At 39.9% G+C, this 17,346-nt stretch overlaps 1 protein-coding gene across 1 annotated transcript; it reads left to right on the forward strand.

Moving 5' to 3' along the window:
* The first annotated feature begins 2,244 nt into the window (after positions 1-2,244).
* Positions 2,245-17,346, forward strand: dcma (decima). The gene is made up of 5 exons (XM_018546866.1): positions 2,245-2,331; positions 3,314-3,480; positions 10,345-10,481; positions 11,512-11,688; positions 17,072-17,346. Exons 1-5 carry the CDS (start codon positions 2,245-2,247, stop codon positions 17,227-17,229), a joined length of 726 nt encoding a protein of 241 aa, XP_018402368.1. The 3' UTR covers positions 17,230-17,346.

Raw genomic sequence — 17,346 nt, forward strand, 5'->3', positions numbered from 1 at the left:
CGCAAAGTGGTTCGGCGAAACGCAGTACCGCGGGCGCATCGACGAAACGGAATTGTATATGTTTCTCGGCTAAAAGTGCATTGCGGCCGTAATGCATACGATGGGGTGTGTTAAAACGAAGGCAGCTTTCCTTATGCAACCCTATATATATATACTACTTTGTATTATTTTAACACAATTATTGTATTTCTCGGTAAAATAACGTTCAGTCCAGAGCAATTTATTTCAAGATCTTTCCCTCGCGATGCATCTCTTTGTTCGTTTAATAGAAATAACAAACCGTCGAGAGACGAAATTACAAAAAGAATATTTGCTCGTCACGCTTTGATTGCGCGTAATTTGTAAAATAATTAAATATATCGAAAATATTTTTTTTTTTTTCACGAGTTAGAAATTAGTACAACAAAATTGGTTCGTTAGTGGTGGTTCCATATAGAAAAGATAAAAGTGGAAATTGTAAAATGAAATTTTTATAAAACCATTTCTCGAAAAATCGATTATATTAATCGGAAAATTGATAATACCTTTCATAACTGCAGGGTAAGTATAGCATGCATAATTTACATTATTTATCATAGATTAAAAGCAATCAATTTATTATTTAAAAAAGTAATAAATAATATTTTATATCGCCAGAGAGATGTTTGTAAAATATCAATTCGTTTTAACAAAATTTTTTAATTTAAAATAATAGAAATATTATATTTTTTTGACATAAAAAAATATATAGAGAACAAAGAGAGAGAGAGAGACAGAGAGTCATTGTTAAAATAAATTCATCAAACTGGAACGTCATTGAAAATTACATCAATTTTCTCTCTCTCTCTCTCTCTCTCAAAACAGAACAGACATTCCTAATTTTCTGATTTTCAAATCCAATTATCTCGCAAACAAAGCTTCGTTTAAAAAAGTTTTGCCCCACTTTTTTGTTGTGCTTTAAAATCACTCCAGTTATCCCGCTAATAACTATCTCGGCTCGGCAGCTACTTCGCTGATAGAATGCAATCGCGACGACAAAAGTAACAGTAAGGTGGCACACGAGAGAAAGCAAACAAGAAAATCACGTTGTTTCACAGCAACGTTATCAAATATAGAGGGGACAAATTGCCTATTTTTATAAGGGTTGCGAAACGGCAGAAAACGGTCGCAGTAGAGCGTCGTAGCGCGAGCCAGGCATGCGCTTTCGTCGCAGGGTGGCGCGCGGCAGTGAAAGAGCTCGAGGGCGAAACCCACGTTTCAGTCTGTCGCGTGCATTGCTACGGTTCGTATAGCGCACCGTCGCTACAGAGAGTGCTCTCTCAGATCTCGGGCGAGGAGAGAGAGAGAGTTATAACTTTGTGATGTCGTGAGAGGATCGAAGACACGCGAGAGTCACGCGTCTGACCAAGGAGGTGGTGCACTAATCCCACGCGATCATCCCGCTCTGAGGGGGCGAGATGACGTCTCGACGGAGCGCCGCGCGACCTCGCCGCTCGTCGCGGATCGCCGCTTCTCGCGCGTAAACCGAAATTCCGCTCGTGAAATTCCCGCCCGACCGCCCGGCGACGTCGATATCGGATCTCGTCCGAGATCGTCCCCCGAGGCACCAAACCCTGGGACACGTCTCCGTGTCAAACGGCGAGATACGAGTAAAGATATATACGCGACGGTCGTCCCGACTCTGCAGTTTGTACATAGCTTAAACTCGAGATATAGAAGAGGCAGAAACTGCCTGTGCGCTAATCCACTTCCGAAATTGCGGGATTTAAACTCTTTTGCGAGAGCGGAGAAATCGTCATTAACCTTCGCTCGCGAATCGAAGGATGCACGTGATCCTATTTAACGCTACATCCGATTAGAATATGTCGCGTAAGTCTTTAAAAAGCAAACGAGGGGAAAAGGTCGAGCACGCTGCAGCGACTACACCGCTCCGGTGGCGGTCGAGAGATGACTATACCAGTGGCGAGAGAGAGAGAACGATAAAGCCTATTATCAGCCAGCTTTAAGTGAAGCGGGATTGATCGTGTAAAAATAACCGGCGCGCGGCACAAAAAACGAGAGAGGATCACGTGGCGGGAATGCGCGCGAGGTGCACTTTGCGGCTGCAACTATAACGGTGCGTCAAGACCGTCCCCCCCCCCCCCCGGGTGAAAGCCCGTGTGGGTGAGACTTCCGCTCGCCGCTCCGGAAATGCTCGCGGAAAGGATCGCCGTAGTGTCGGGTGATGACGATTGGCGAGCGAATTGTCCGTAACAAGATTAGATGATGACGGATTCCCCGACACCATCGACCAGCAGACATCACGACGACAAATGCGACAAGCCCGAGAGATCCGATAAGACGGTGTTACTGGTGAGCGAATCTAGGATTCGTGCGAATCGCAAACGATCCGCGGACGACTATGAAATTACCTACTTCGGAGTCGATGTAACTTTAACGAGCTTTCGTCGTAACCCACTCGCAACCATTTTTCACGTCATCGTAACGAGATCTCCAATCTGATATGCATCAGCCCCCCCTTGATTCATTTTTTTTTTTTTTTTTTTTTTAAATTCCTCGCTGCCGCTCCGTTACTCTTCCGTTTTACTTTTTGCAGAATACACATGCAAATAATTGCTGATGCTAAGAGGTTGAGTAAAGTCAGTTCAGAATAAAAGCATAAAGTGGATATTTTCCACTCTCTCTAAAGTTTTCGGAGTGGAATTCCAAAGAGTAACGAAAGGACGGCATTCGCAGTCCATTCCTATGTAACTATATAATACTATTTTAAGTAATGTCTTAAGATGCTAATACGGCATTCTGATTGGTTCGTGACATCTGAAAACTGTACTCGAGACAATCTTAAGGCAGTGCTGAAAAAGAGTGACTCAATTTTCAAGATGTAGATTTCACTCTTTATAGATTCCACTTGAAAAATTTTAATGATTATAAATAACCACAGGATTGAATTAGTGATATAATAGTATAGTGTTATTTTTTTCATTTTCGAAAGCTGCGCGTCTCTCTCTCTCTCTCTCTCTCTCTCGGGGGACTATTACGTCGTTAGTAATTATTCGCGATGCAATCGATTCGTAAATTATCGATGATACAGGCCATTATCTGTCGCTGTCAATTATTTAATAATGGCTCGACCGAATGTCGAATTATGTGACGAGGGCGTTATGCAAACATATAATTTTCGGTACAGGCGTGTGGACGAGAAATTGTTCAACGAGAGAGAAATATAATAATAGCGAGAGAAACGTTATTATCACACGCTGAAGCGCTCCGGCATTACCGCCGCGTATTGGGATAATCGATGGGGCTTGATAGTTTCACTTTTCGTACGTTTCAGCAAATCCAGGACATAAATAGTCAGGTAGCGCAGTTCCGAGATTTGCTCATTAACATCGGACAACCGCGCGACTGTCCGGAGCTACGTGAAAAAATACGGAAACTGCGTCGCAACTGCGTGGAGGCTTGCAAGAGTACATCTCAACTGGTACTGCCGCATGTGCAAAGGTGAGCTTAGATCTAAAGTCGACCTCAACTTGCGAAGATTTCGAAAAATTACACTGGAAAAAAAATTCCCGTTTTGCATTCATTGTGCACTTCTAGTGAAAGTTAAGTACAAATCAGACATTTACAGCTAAATCCATTAAACGTTCTAGTTCGGGGTAATCAAATATTCAATTAAGATAATTAGAATTCTGATTGATATAATCGCGAAATTTATTTTGTTTGTATTCCTTGTTGGTTACAACCACAAAACGTTTTCCTCAATATATTATTCTGCACTTTATTTGAATCTTTCTTTAAAAACAATATATTTAATGCAATCTAGAGACAATCATAGTGATTTCCCCAAGACCTTGTACAAATTTAAAAATCCGAATAGTAAGAACTATGTTGGAATAAATTCTTGTTACGTTAATTGGAAACAAGGTAGATCAGAAACACTTACAGTTAAATTTATCGAACACATTTTGATTAAATCTATCAAACATTTTAATTAAATCTATCAAACATTGGTCAAAATGATCAGAAATTTAATTACTACAACTAGAATTCTGATTGATATGATCATATTTTGTTTGTACTTCTCGTTAGTACAATCGAAATTTTTCTCAGTGTAATATCCAGCATTTTGTTCGAATTTTTCTTCAAAACCAACCTACACGGTACGTTAATATGATTTAAAGATAATCCTAAATCACAGAGGTTTCCTCTGCCGTATTATAGAAATTTAAAAATTCAAAGGAATAATAGTAAAAACAATATAGGACGAACAGTCTTGTTACATTAATTGAAATTCTGATAGATTCAATCGGAAAAACAGAAATTAGACACTGCTAATTAAATCCATCTAACTGTTCTAATCGAGATGACCAGAAATTCAATTACGACAACTAGAATTTCAATTGATGATTATTCGATTTTGTTTGTACTTCTTATTGCTATTATACGACCAAAATATTTTTCTCAGGGTAACATCCTGTTTTATTCGAACTTTTCCTCGAGAACAATATATCTACTACACGTTAAAGCACATTAAAGCACGTACAGTTAAGCTCGATATCTGCAGTTTAGTACTAATATATAGATGTAGGAACGCAGAGTACATTACACCAAGTTGCCTTTAAACAATTCGCGCTTGATCAGTTAAGCCGCTCTCATCAGACAAACTACTCATCATCTCACAACGCTGCAACGAGAAAGCGTTCTCGATCGTTTTCTCCGCGACTCCTTCCTTTCGTAAGGCTCCACTATTTCAGCCAGTTTCCGGCAACGATAACGAGGACAGTCTTTACTCTACGTGACGTTTCTTTGCGCGACGAAGAAAAGGAGCGAATGTAAACCGCGAAATTAACGAGGACGCATATATAGGACAAGGTTTCACCGCCCTAAACTCTGGATACAAGTTGATTCGCAACGACGACAGCAGCCAAAAGAGGGAGGGAGAGAAGTTTTTCTCGATTTCTTACATTGCTTCTGCCAGTCCCTCATACGTTTCGCACAATGCAGGTCACAGAGAAACGACGAACGACCGAACGTTCGAAGAATCATGGTCGTGGGAAAAACGTCATGTGCCATCGCCGCTGCCGAGCACTTCCAATAACTTTCATTCCTTAAGTTTGCTGGGCGCGCCAGGCAGTGCTCTTTATCACTGGTTTACGTAAGATTTCTTCCGGCTGAGACTCACGATTGACTTTGAAATTCACTTCTCGACGAAAAAAAAAAGAAGAGTTCCCCTGACAAAAGTCTAATAAAAGCATATTTAGTATTTTCAATTCGACTTCAAAATACTTATTATTTCACGATAATAATACAACGCGAAACGATATAATAATGAAACATTTTGAAGTATACACACGCAGGGAGAAAAAAAGATTGATCGACATAACAGTATATATTTTATGTTGCCGCGGAAAATGTTGTTAGTTTACCATGCAGGTCGTAAAAAAGATTTATCGGGAATACCGATGCTGCAAATGATTTGGCTGAATCTGCAAATTACTTCGTTATTATTAACAACAAATTATTTCGTTACGAAATAATGTATACCAGAGAGAGATAAACGGTTTCGCTTTAACAGAACATTTAAGCGGGATCTTCCAAACATACAAAACAAGTTCCACTGCAATATCGAATAATTGGTCACGGTAGAGAAGTTTGATTGCTTCCGCATCGAATATGCTGCAGTTTTGCCGCAACACAGTGGAGGCTCCTTTCTCACCGCGTTGGAAATTAGAAAACATGTTTTCGAACTAGCCGTCCATCTTAATTTCAGGCATTACCGCGATGTGACGTGGTCGTGAAAGAAAATAGCTGACAGAAATGCTGACAACGCCGTGATGACGTACATAACGCGGAGATTATTTACGTAAAGTCAAATATACGCTTGTCACACATGGTAGAGGATATGTTGGCGCATAGGGCTGTGCTTCCGTCGCGTCGATCTTGCTTGATCCAGGTCGCCGTAGCGCTCGCGGAAAGTTTTCCACTCCCGGAGAGCCGGAGCTTACCTGACCGATCAAATATTAATGCCGGAGGATTATTGCCTCCCGTCGCGTTTGTTTGTTATACTTGCGCGCGACCCTCCGCACGAGAATATGCGGCTAAAGTCGCGGCGTCGTTCGCGCGGCAAAATGCAATTAGAATTAAACCGTCGTCGGCGCGGGCGGCGTCGAGATCGCGCGGAGGAGCTTCGACTCGCTCTCGAAATTCTCTCGGGCTCGAGCGACAACTATAGACAGACGTCGGCTAGCTCTTGCCAAAAGCCATCAAATAACATTGAATGACCGATAAAATGAAAACAGAGTGCTTGAAAGCGTATAATAATTCTCGAGTGTTCCATGTAAAATGAAAAATAGTGAGAATTGCGTGAAAGACGGGAGAGACAAAGCAGGAATTTGAAATAAAGATCAGAGAATTTCACGCGTAGGTACGAAAAAAGTCGAGACGACATATGAGCGTTGCCCTTTGCCACCACGAGAACGAAATCTCTTGTCAATAATTTAATCGCCGCGACCGGAGGTGTACAATTTCCATATTCCAGGGTGTGCCGGGCGGTCGCTTTTGCAATTCGAAAAGCCGGGCGAACCTCGTAATTCCCAGATTAACGTAGGCGTAGCCGCGGCGTTGTTGATCTCGACAAAAAAACAAAGAAAAAAAAAAAAAGAAAGGCGGACGAATAAAATGTTGGGGTGGATTTTGCATAATCGATGCACGAGCGGTCGCATGTTCCGCGGCGATACGGCGCACGGAATGTCCGCGCGGGGACATAAATCGAGCGACACGGTACACTATGCAGCGCGCGCGATCGAACATGCAAGATGATCGATTGATTGTTCCTCTAAGGGGAAGACTGCGTACGCGACAGATATAGGCACGTAGAGACGGATAAAGAAATTACACTCGCCGTTATGTCTAACTTCTTGAAGCGCGATCTAGCTGGATGACCGCGATGCGCGAATAACAATTTGCGAGTGTAATTGAACTGTTGCGATAGACGCTGCCAGCGTAATCAAACGGAGAAGAGGTTATATAACTAGAGGAGAACGAGATGTCCCTATCGTCATCCCATCGCTGTCACAATTAAACAAGGATAAAGATCCTATTTGCTTTCTATCGCCTAACATTTCCGTGCATTGGAGTTGCTATGCCACTCTAGTTTTATACATATATAATCTCTTTGGAGAAAACGCGAGAACGCTCGTCGATATTGTTCCGAGGTTGACGCAATATATATATATATATATAATAGATGGAGGGGCAAGCGGAGACACGTAATAATTAACGTTTCGTAACGGCCAGGATGATCCGGCTTAAGCAAAAGTAGGTAAAACGGTGCGTGCGTACGCCGCGGGCATTTGCGACGCGATAGTCGTTCGACGTCGGTATATACATCATATCTAATTAAACGCCGCGCGCTCATTGAAACGCCCGTTGCGCGGCGCGTGCTCTCTCGTATTCAACCGCAATACAATCTAATTACGCGCAGTCGGCAAATAATTATTCTCACATTCCGCGGAAGCGTGCTCCAAATATTCGGTAGTAATTATGAACACGCATATATATATAGCCTCTCTCGCTTTAAATCTACGCCATGTTTTTCCAGGACACGAAAGGTATATCTCGCGGTCAACTACCGACTCAAGTTTCGGCCGGAGAGAAACTCACTGTAAATTAATACAGGGAAATGAAATTCCATTGTCTACCTACGTCTCCTCCTCCCCCGACTCGCGCAGAAAGCAAGTTTTTTACTTTTGCGGCTCAAACAGTCCCGCAATTAAAGTTGAAAATGTTGAAATTAATCATTTAACGAAGTGCAACGTAATGTAATAATAAGTGTGATATATCGTGCGTATTTGTTCTTTCATTTTATGAAAATGCATGAAAAGAATTTTGAGAAGAAACGAATTCGTGAAACATTTAGGTTTTCATTAAGGTGAGCAAAGCCCCGGAAGGTATTATTCAAAGGCGACTGGGTGAAGATGAGCGAGAGGAAAAGGATAAGAGAGAGAGAGAGAGAGAGAGAGAGAGAGAGAGAGAAGAATGATGAAGGGATCAGTAATTGGGAGTGGCGCTAACCTTTTTACCAAACTCACTTCCACCTTTGATTCAACCTTCCTGGCTTAACTTTTTGCGAGGAACCAATCTGTGAAATCGATAGCTTTCTTTCCTTGAGCGGCAAACGGCTGTGTGCCAGACGGGTTTTCTCGCAAAAGGATTTAAATTCCGACATATTGAAATCTCCAAGCCGTTCCTACAAAGCCGCCACAAGTTACGGCAAACGAAAGTAAACTCATTTCAATCCTCGTCTGTATTTTTTTCATTATAATGCAATCGGAACTTTATTTCCTGAATGTCTGCTTTGAGTGATAGTTAAGTGTACAGAGCAGTCTATTACACAAGACAAGTATAATTAAGGAATGTTGAAAGAAGAAAAGTTATTAGCAGCAGTTTATATTATAGGCAGAAGTAATCAGCCTCGTGGCAACACAGCAAGGAAATGTCACGAATATACGCTCGTCAGATTGAGATCAGTTGCCTTCGGTCGCGCCAATCTGTTTCGTACACGTTAATTGGAATCTCATTAAACGGAAGCCAACCGAAATGGTTTCTCTGCAAGGACTTCGCTCAATGCTCGACCGATGCGGTAATTGACGTAAAACGGGTTAATCAGAGTACTTGGTTTTCCTGCGGCCTTCTATATACCCTGCACTTGTTTCCCCGCGACTTCACGTTATCGGATTACTCGTCGCCAGCATCGTTCGCAAAATATCGCCGGTGACTCTCTTCAGAAATTCAAGGCACAACGTGTATTATTATTATACGAAACCTGCTGCGGAAAGGTGATATCGCTCTCGGAACCGTTTACGTTTGTCCTCCCGCTTAATACATCATCTGAAGGATTGCGCTTTAACGACATCATCCTAAAGTTCACCTTTCTCCCAGTCATCCTTTAAATTTCTTACGTGTACGTCGTTAATACTGCGACATTTTTTTTTTTTTTCTATTTACGCGACTATCACTGTAGGGAGAAACAAAGGAGAAGCGACGTACGGGAAGCGACACTTGAACACGTCTTATAACGTAAGACGCGCGCGTTAATGAGACTGCAGTAGTACTCAAGCCTCGTGGGTGACCTCCTCGCGTAAGCAATAATAATAATGTTTTTAATGTAATTAACTTTCTACGGAGCGAGACAGAGTGGAGGCGAAATCAGATTTATGGACCTTCAACTAAGATCGCGCGCGCATCCGAGAGACTCGAAGAACGACAAGGAAGTCGTTATTAAAGTAATTCGTATTTCTCGCGATAATGCGATTTACCTTGCCGTGCATTCAGTAACGCTAACGTGATCTTTTGCGGTTTTATTCATCGTGGTTTCCATCGCGTTTACATCCATGCACGCTCTCTTTTTGCATTAGCTACTTCGTGAGATTGGAAAACCGAATTGGGATTATGTTTAATCTTTAAGTGGGTAGAGTGGCCACAACATCGCAGGTAAAATTTTCTTCAAAATCTTGCTCTGAAAAAGGAAAATACAAAGTATATTGTCCAAATGTTCAGAAATCTTTAAGTTCGTTATTTTTACAAATCTATTTTGTAAGAGTAATGCAAATTTAAATATAATATACTATGAAATTCATAATGTAAAAGAATAATACACGCGAGAAAAGAACCGCGGTTTTTGCTCAAGTATTTAAAATGGATATAAATCTGAAAATAATTTTGTTTGGCCCATTAAAATAATTAAGTAGAACGTTCAAAGTGATTGTAAAAAAATTTTAAAACTTTTTGCAGCATTGGCATCAACATTTAAGCGATCTATTTTGATGAGCCAACAAAGTTATTTTCAGATCCCTATCTATAAATAAATGTTTAGAAACTTCAGCAAAATCGTCCTTTCCGTGTATTTGAGAGTTATTCTTAATAATTATTTTTAACAATTTCTATAGATCGCTACGCTGTTTTTACTTAATGTGTTATTAATTCAACTAAAACAATGAAGTTAAACAATTTAATTGAATAAAATGTATTGACTCAAATTTAGTTTAATATTTACTAAGAACATACGTTAATATGGATGTAGTTTACTTTGAAACTAACCATACAGAAATGGAATGGTTTATATTTTGACACACACATGTAAGCTAAAAATAACAAAATGTTATTCGACTCAAGGGATTGGGTTGCTATTGTTTCTTTAATATTAATTCCAACAGGTAGTAAAAAATACAACTATAAAATTAAAATCTCTATTTGAGATGTGAGCATTCCATCTATTAATTTGCGTACTACCTACTTAAAGGTTATATATATTAATCTCTCATGCGATATCGAAAATGTTTTGAAAATATATAATATTTATTGCAGCGCTATGGACGTCGGAATACCGGTTGACAGTCCAAATCTGGTGCTGTTGTTTTACGTGGCTCAACTCTTCTTACGCGAACTGCACAAGAGTAAAAACCTCATATCCATCATACCCATGGATATGTCCGGATATTACGGTAAGTTGAGCGTGCATAATAATTCAATAATTATCTATAAATTGTTGAAAGAATCTGCGAAAGTAGGAAAGTGGAACACGTGGAATATTGCTATAGCTTTTTCCTTTTTTTACATACAAGTATATGGTCGCAACTTGACGATTTTAATCTCGAGCGAAATAAATGAGTGCTCGCCGGGCGAGCAAAATTTAATTCACGTCGTTTTCGGGTAATAACGCTCTTAATTATATTCTAACGCGAGAGACGATTTGCGCTAAAAGATCGCAGGTACGTGTCGTCGGAATCGAGTCACGTTGCGTTATCGACTTGCACCGAGGCGTAACGTTAAATCGGTTTCTGCGGTCGCTTTGAGCCAGGCCGGATAGACTGATTTACGGCGTGTACATCCCAACGGACCATAACTCTCAAAACTACAGTTGTATAGGCCGCTATACGCGTTCGGCGAATCTCAATTTCCGGCTACACCCGTCGCTTCCTACAATCAAGCCGAATTCTATTGTACACGACGTACACGTGTCGGAGACAGAGTGACGAATCATCGTTACATGTGTAGCGTTAATACACGTTTTTCTAACTTTTACCGCCGCTTACCAAGTACACATATAACGCGCGTAAGCCACAATACAAGGTATCTTTCTCCCTCATAAGTGAAACTTTGCCTCGAATAATTTATAACTATTTCCTTGACATTAGCACTATAGCTTGTTCCGGGCGCTCGCTTATTTCTCCCTCCGTTGCACATATTAAAGTTTATGGAAGCTTTTTTAAGTCTCGTCAAAAAAAAGAAAAAGTTGAGAAACGCCCTATGCACTTTTATATTAAAGTCATGCTAAACAGAGCGTCACGTATTAACATATTATATTATTAATAAGAACGTGATTATTATTTCCGTCACACTTAAAATATGTTTCCCTCGCGGATAGATATCGTATATTTCACGAATCACGGGAGAAGAGAAAGAAAGCAAGACATTGTCAAACGTTGAATGACGTAGAAATTTAACGACACAGTTTCCGTTATCGCGTTACAGAGAACCGCGCTGGTCCCTCGTATATCGGCAATGTGGTCTCGCAGATCCTCCTGTGCAAACAGATTAGACCGGACTTCAACGAGGAGGAGCTCTGCAGCATCCGAAAGGACTCGGAAGAGATCGGCCAGCTGATAGCGGAGCTACAAGAATTTATGCCCCAATCTGAGGCTGACACGGGTACAATTCCGCCGGTACCTTCGTCCATATTCCGCACGAGAGCTTTGCCCTGTTCAGTGACGATCGTCCCACAGATCTATCAGTCACGCTTTTCAGGAAGCAGATTTAGCAATTTGTAGAAAAAAAGATTAGACGGAAAAAGGAAGGGCTCTGCTAAATATCTGAAAATAATTTGTTAGGCTGTCAAAATACGTAATTATGAGGGACGCTCGAGCTGGTTACTAAAATATGAAAATTTTTTTGCAACATTCCTCATCATGCTTGAGTTTCCTACGTGTAATTATTTTGATGTTCCAACAAAATTATTTTCAGGTCTGCTGCATTTAGTTAAACTTTTAGATATTTTAGCAAAATTGTTTTTCTCTCCTGCGCGTATAATTAAATATTATGAAGGTTAATATAATACAACTTCTATTATATTATGTATATCCGATCTAGATCGGACAAACAAAAGGTATTCGGATAATCGGAATTTTTACGAATAGTCAAACGACAGCAAATAATGAGAAATCCATCTATCCTAACATTTTGTGAATTGTAACGAAATAGAGAAAGAGAGAGAGAGAAATTATTATAGTAGTTTAGCAGTTTTCTTCATTCTCCATTTTATTTTCTCAGTCCTTTCGAGCTGTTTAATTTACATATTTTTCTTTATATTCACATTGCAATAAGTGAAGCCGCGCGCTTTCTTCTTTCTGTGCTTCGTAACATCTGAGACCTGCTTCTAAAGCAGAGATTGTGCCTCAGAATGACTGGGAATGTTGCTCTCTAGCGTTTAGGTCTTGTTGGTACACGTACGTTTGTTTCAGATTGCTGAGATGAAGACGTATGTTATATCGTACGTAACATACGCCTACATATGTTGCGTAAACGTACACGAGAGATGTTCATTCTTCATAGCAATGACATTTAGATAACAGGAGCTTAAACGATACATTCGGATAATAGAGGTTCTATTATATACGTACAAAAATACATACACATTTTTCGTATAGTAAGTCGAAATCTTTCCGGACTTTGCGGAGCGCGAGATTAAAAGAGGTGGAGGGGATATAGGATAAATAGGTCGGAAAGTCTGTGGATCCCGGAACGAGACGGAAGAGATGTATATATACGGAATAGGCTTGATCGATATAATATGCAGGAACGGAAAAGCATTGTGGGCTTTCGAGCACGTCATTAGTACGTGCACCACAAACGTGAACTCGTGTCGATATACGGTGGACGCGGACGAGAACGCCATTCGACCCTTAGACCCTGGTAAATACGGGTCAAGGACGATCCATTCTGCAAAATCCGTTTGTGTCCGAAATGCATTCCTCCAGTCCGTGAAGGAAGCGCGAACGAGCGAAAGTGGCAAATGCCAGAGGGCAAAAAAGAGCGGAAAGCGGGGGGGGGGAAAAATATACCTCGTCGGTAGCCAACAAATCTAGGCTACCGTTCGTAAAACAATCTAACCCGTTTGTTCGATAAATATTGCCTTCCATTGTGCTGCAGGGAGTTGACTTAAGCGTGAAACAGAAGAACACGGGAATGCGCGACGAGGGGGAGAATGGGAGGAGAAGAATCCGAGACGGAAAAGACGAAAGGGTAGTTTAAGCGCGAATTAAACTATGTTTCTGCTTCATAAATCAATGTAATGCAGGAATAATAGCGGGAATTACATTTGAGACGATCCTCTTAATTAATGAACGCGTAACACCCGGCAGATCCAGAACACCCCGTAAGCGCTTCGGATTTCAAACGTTCAAGTAATAATAGACAAATAAATATATGATGTATTCACCGGACTGACAAGACGCGACTACTAAAAATCCTTTTTTTTTTTTTTTCGCTAATATCAATTCGATGTACCAACATGTCTTTGTTCTTCTTCTTCTTTTAAATTTGGAAAGATTTTTAATGGAATTGACAATATTGTTTTCGACACAATTGAATTTCTCGCATTTTAACGATCATATTCTTTTGGATTACAATATGACGAACATGTGAGGATGAAATTTCTGAATTGAAAAGAAGATTAACATCATACGAAGAGGTTGGAAAGAACATAAGTTTTACATAGAAAAATTGTACCGAAATATTGTTCCATTACGAATAGCGATTAATATTGTTTTACACTGAAGAAGGCTCTGTGAAGCTGAAACGTTTGAAATTTTACCAGTGTGTGTGTGTTTTATACAATTTTATTTTATTGGTTAAATTAGATCTTAGTATTGATTGCTTTAATTATTAATTTCAACTTTTTTGTGCTCGTGTCGGTCGTAATGTTTTCTTTTTTTTTCTTTCTTTTTCATATATCAACGTAACCACTCTACAATGCCTTACGGTATACTACTTCTCGGATGTGAAAATTTTTGGATAAATCTGAATCTGATAAAAAAAAAAACCGACGAGAGATATGACGAGTCAGACTAACGAACGTAGGAAGTAGGGGAAACAACGCGTGCGATGCAATCTAGGATTTATGGAAACAATATCGATGAACGTTTTCATATCGCGCTCATCTGTATTCGCGTTGCGAACTCGTCAATGGCCGAAGACAACGTAATATGCAAGCGTGAACGTACATATATGTAAAAGAGAAACGCTTTTCCCGCGGCATATATACGGGAAATCTCAATTTGCTGAATGTCATAATCAAACGCACACAAAACTCCGCCGTTCCTGATTCTGGTCGCGTAATGGTTTTTGCACGACAGCTAAATTTTAATCGATTTTAATGCGCTCCGGGTGCGAGCTTGTTTTGCAAATGTATTCGCAACTAAATTAGTAATTAACAGCCAGAGGAGGGGGAGGGCAGAGAGGGAGGGGAGGGGGGGGGGAGGGTTTCCAAACACGAGCGCGGTTCGGGAGCGAGGGCGGAGCCGCGATCCCAGCCTCCGTGGTACACCGAGCGAGCGCGAGTACTATAAGTGGCAAAAGCGAGAGTCCGCGATCGGTTATCGAGAGGAAAAGCAGCGGCGTTTGATATGACGCGGGTCAAGGTCGCGCGAATCGCGGGGAGATCATGATTTCCGCTCGCGTGGAAAAGATGCGCGAGATGAGAATTCTCGAGAAGAGACAAGGTGGACGGCCGCGAAACGTCGACCGCGCGCGGTGAAAAACGACGTGGCGACAAAAGCGCCCGGACAAATCGCGTTTCTCTCGACAAACGGTAGAATCGCCGGATGGCACGGTGAATCTGCAAACATTGTGAAATTCGCAGAACAATCCCGCCATTGGTTTACGAAGGAGAGAGTTCGACGAATACTTCCGGCAAGCGGAAACGCAACGCTGCCAAGCGAAATTACCGCTTCTCCTGTACACTCCTCATCTCGTTTGACTTAGCAATCCCGTTTGTTCCGAAATGCAGTCGTTGAATTAACTCTTGATACACACCGCATTCGTGTCCTGCACATTTCTTTCCTTCGACAAATTAAAAGTAATCAGTTTATATTTTAAGTTAATTTTTAAGTACTGTCATAATTGATAAAACTTGGAATACATGGTTTAATTTTGTCGTTTACAAACATTTTTCTTATTTATCTGACAATGCCATTTTTATGTTTATTATTTTGTATAAGAAAAGAGAGTCTTTTAGTTTGTTTTAATTTTGTAATTAGTTTAATATTAATATATATTTTTTTAACTGCACAACTTTATAAATATTATACTTTCTAAATGTGTATGTAAGAATTATTTAATAATTTTTACATATTTGTTAAAGTGATGGAAATTAACTTGTGAAACACGAATGACCTATCGTGTGTAGTGTACAATGAAAAAATTACTAAATTTTAATAAATACGCTGTAAAAAATAAAATGTTAATTTTAACTTAAAGACACGTTGAGTGGATTTTCCGAGACATTCAGAAATGTTCAAATTAACATTTTATTTTTTACACAGTGTATCTGAGCTGTTTGAATAATTCTAAATATGTATTATATACAAATGCAAACATAAATATATTTGTATGATATAAGAGCCATTAATTTGATTCTTATCATTTTTTTTATTGAGCATTGAATATTTATATTTACTGTAGATAAATGTTTACTTAATAATGTTCCAAGAAATATGTATTAAAATTTAGTAAATTTAGAAAATTATCGTACGTTTGTATCAAGAATTAATACACCCTAATGCAATGTTTTTTATTCGACGCACAATTAAAACAACGGTTATCGTTCGATTTTATCGGTGTCCTAGCGAATTTTTCGGACTTTTTTAAACAAAATAATTTGTTGGAAGGTAATTTGCGATTTATTAAATTTCTACGATTACGCGTCGCTTCACTTCGATATAATCTCAAAATGCATATTTTGCGAATTGCAAATAATCGGGATTGCGCGAAATTAATTTCATTTCGCTGGACAGATAAATATAATCGGTGATAATGGTGATAGAGTTTATCTAACCGGAAGATATGTGTTACGTCCGTTGTTTGGGATTAACACGAGCGACCGACATCCTTCTCGCCCGTTACATCAAACCTCGTGAGATTATCCTTGTACGCTTTCAATCTCTCGCGGAATTTCATATTCCTGTCGCTATACCGACATTATCCGGAGAAGACCCCCGATGGTATTGCAATTTATAGCGATCGTCGCGTTGACGGAATTAAGTCGCCCTTTCAGCAACGCGATCCTTTTCCCCTCCGCAGCTTCATATCTTTTCGTAAGGCTCGTATTTGGGTGTCTTCCTTTTTCAATAAGGAAAATAGAACTTGAAAGGGACGTAGTACTGTATATTCTCGTTCGCACATTACGATGGGTACTTTCCAACAAAAGACAGATGACGGTATAATACAGTGAATTATTTCATCTTTGTTTAACATTAGCAAACAACAAGATTGTAATAATTCACTGTGTGCTGCACCGTGTTTTATCTATATCTCTTTTGTTGAGGAAAGCGCAATGATATCTCTCTAAATTTACCATTTCGAAATTTCGAGACCCCCTTTCTTTCTTCAGAGTAGACAAGATAACGTTCTAATTGTAAGTTATGGGCGCTTTCTAGTTAAAGACCCAGCTACTCGAGTAAAATACAGAAATCATAGTAATGTTGTAAAGATATTATCACGATTTTTCATTTGTCATTTCCGAGTTCTCTTTTAAGCATTAAACGATGACATCATTATTTATGACTTTGTGTTTTACTTGGGTAACACAAAATGTAACACAGTGAGAATCATTTCATCTTTGTTTAACATTGGCGATAACAAGGAAGTAACGATTCACTGTGCTATACATATATAGTGTCGTCTGCGCCTTTTGCTGGAAAGCGCTCGATACCTTTCTAAATCTGCAATAATTTCGAAATTTTAGGACTAACCCCCTTCAGCAGGCCATGAGAAAAATAACGATCTGAGTCATAAAATTCTCTGATCCTCTCTCTAGAGAAACCGGTGGCTCTCCACAATCCTGGGAACAAAATCAATCGGAACAACGGAACACGGAGGATGCACCGATGGAGCAGCAACAGAGACCGACAATCGTCCTACTTCCGCAACGGTTTCAGATTTCTGTGCTGCGCCGCGAGTACTAATTACGTTTAACGTACATATAATTCATCTCGATTCATTAAAACGTAATATAGTTCCGATTAATTTAATAATGAATAATTAATACGCACTGATATTTTCCGCAGTGATTTCAACGCTAAATTCCCTAAA

The sequence above is a fragment of the Cyphomyrmex costatus genome, unplaced genomic scaffold, assembly GCF_001594065.2.
Source record: "Cyphomyrmex costatus isolate MS0001 unplaced genomic scaffold, Ccosl1.0 scaffold6, whole genome shotgun sequence".
Lineage (NCBI taxonomy): Eukaryota > Metazoa > Arthropoda > Insecta > Hymenoptera > Formicidae > Cyphomyrmex > Cyphomyrmex costatus.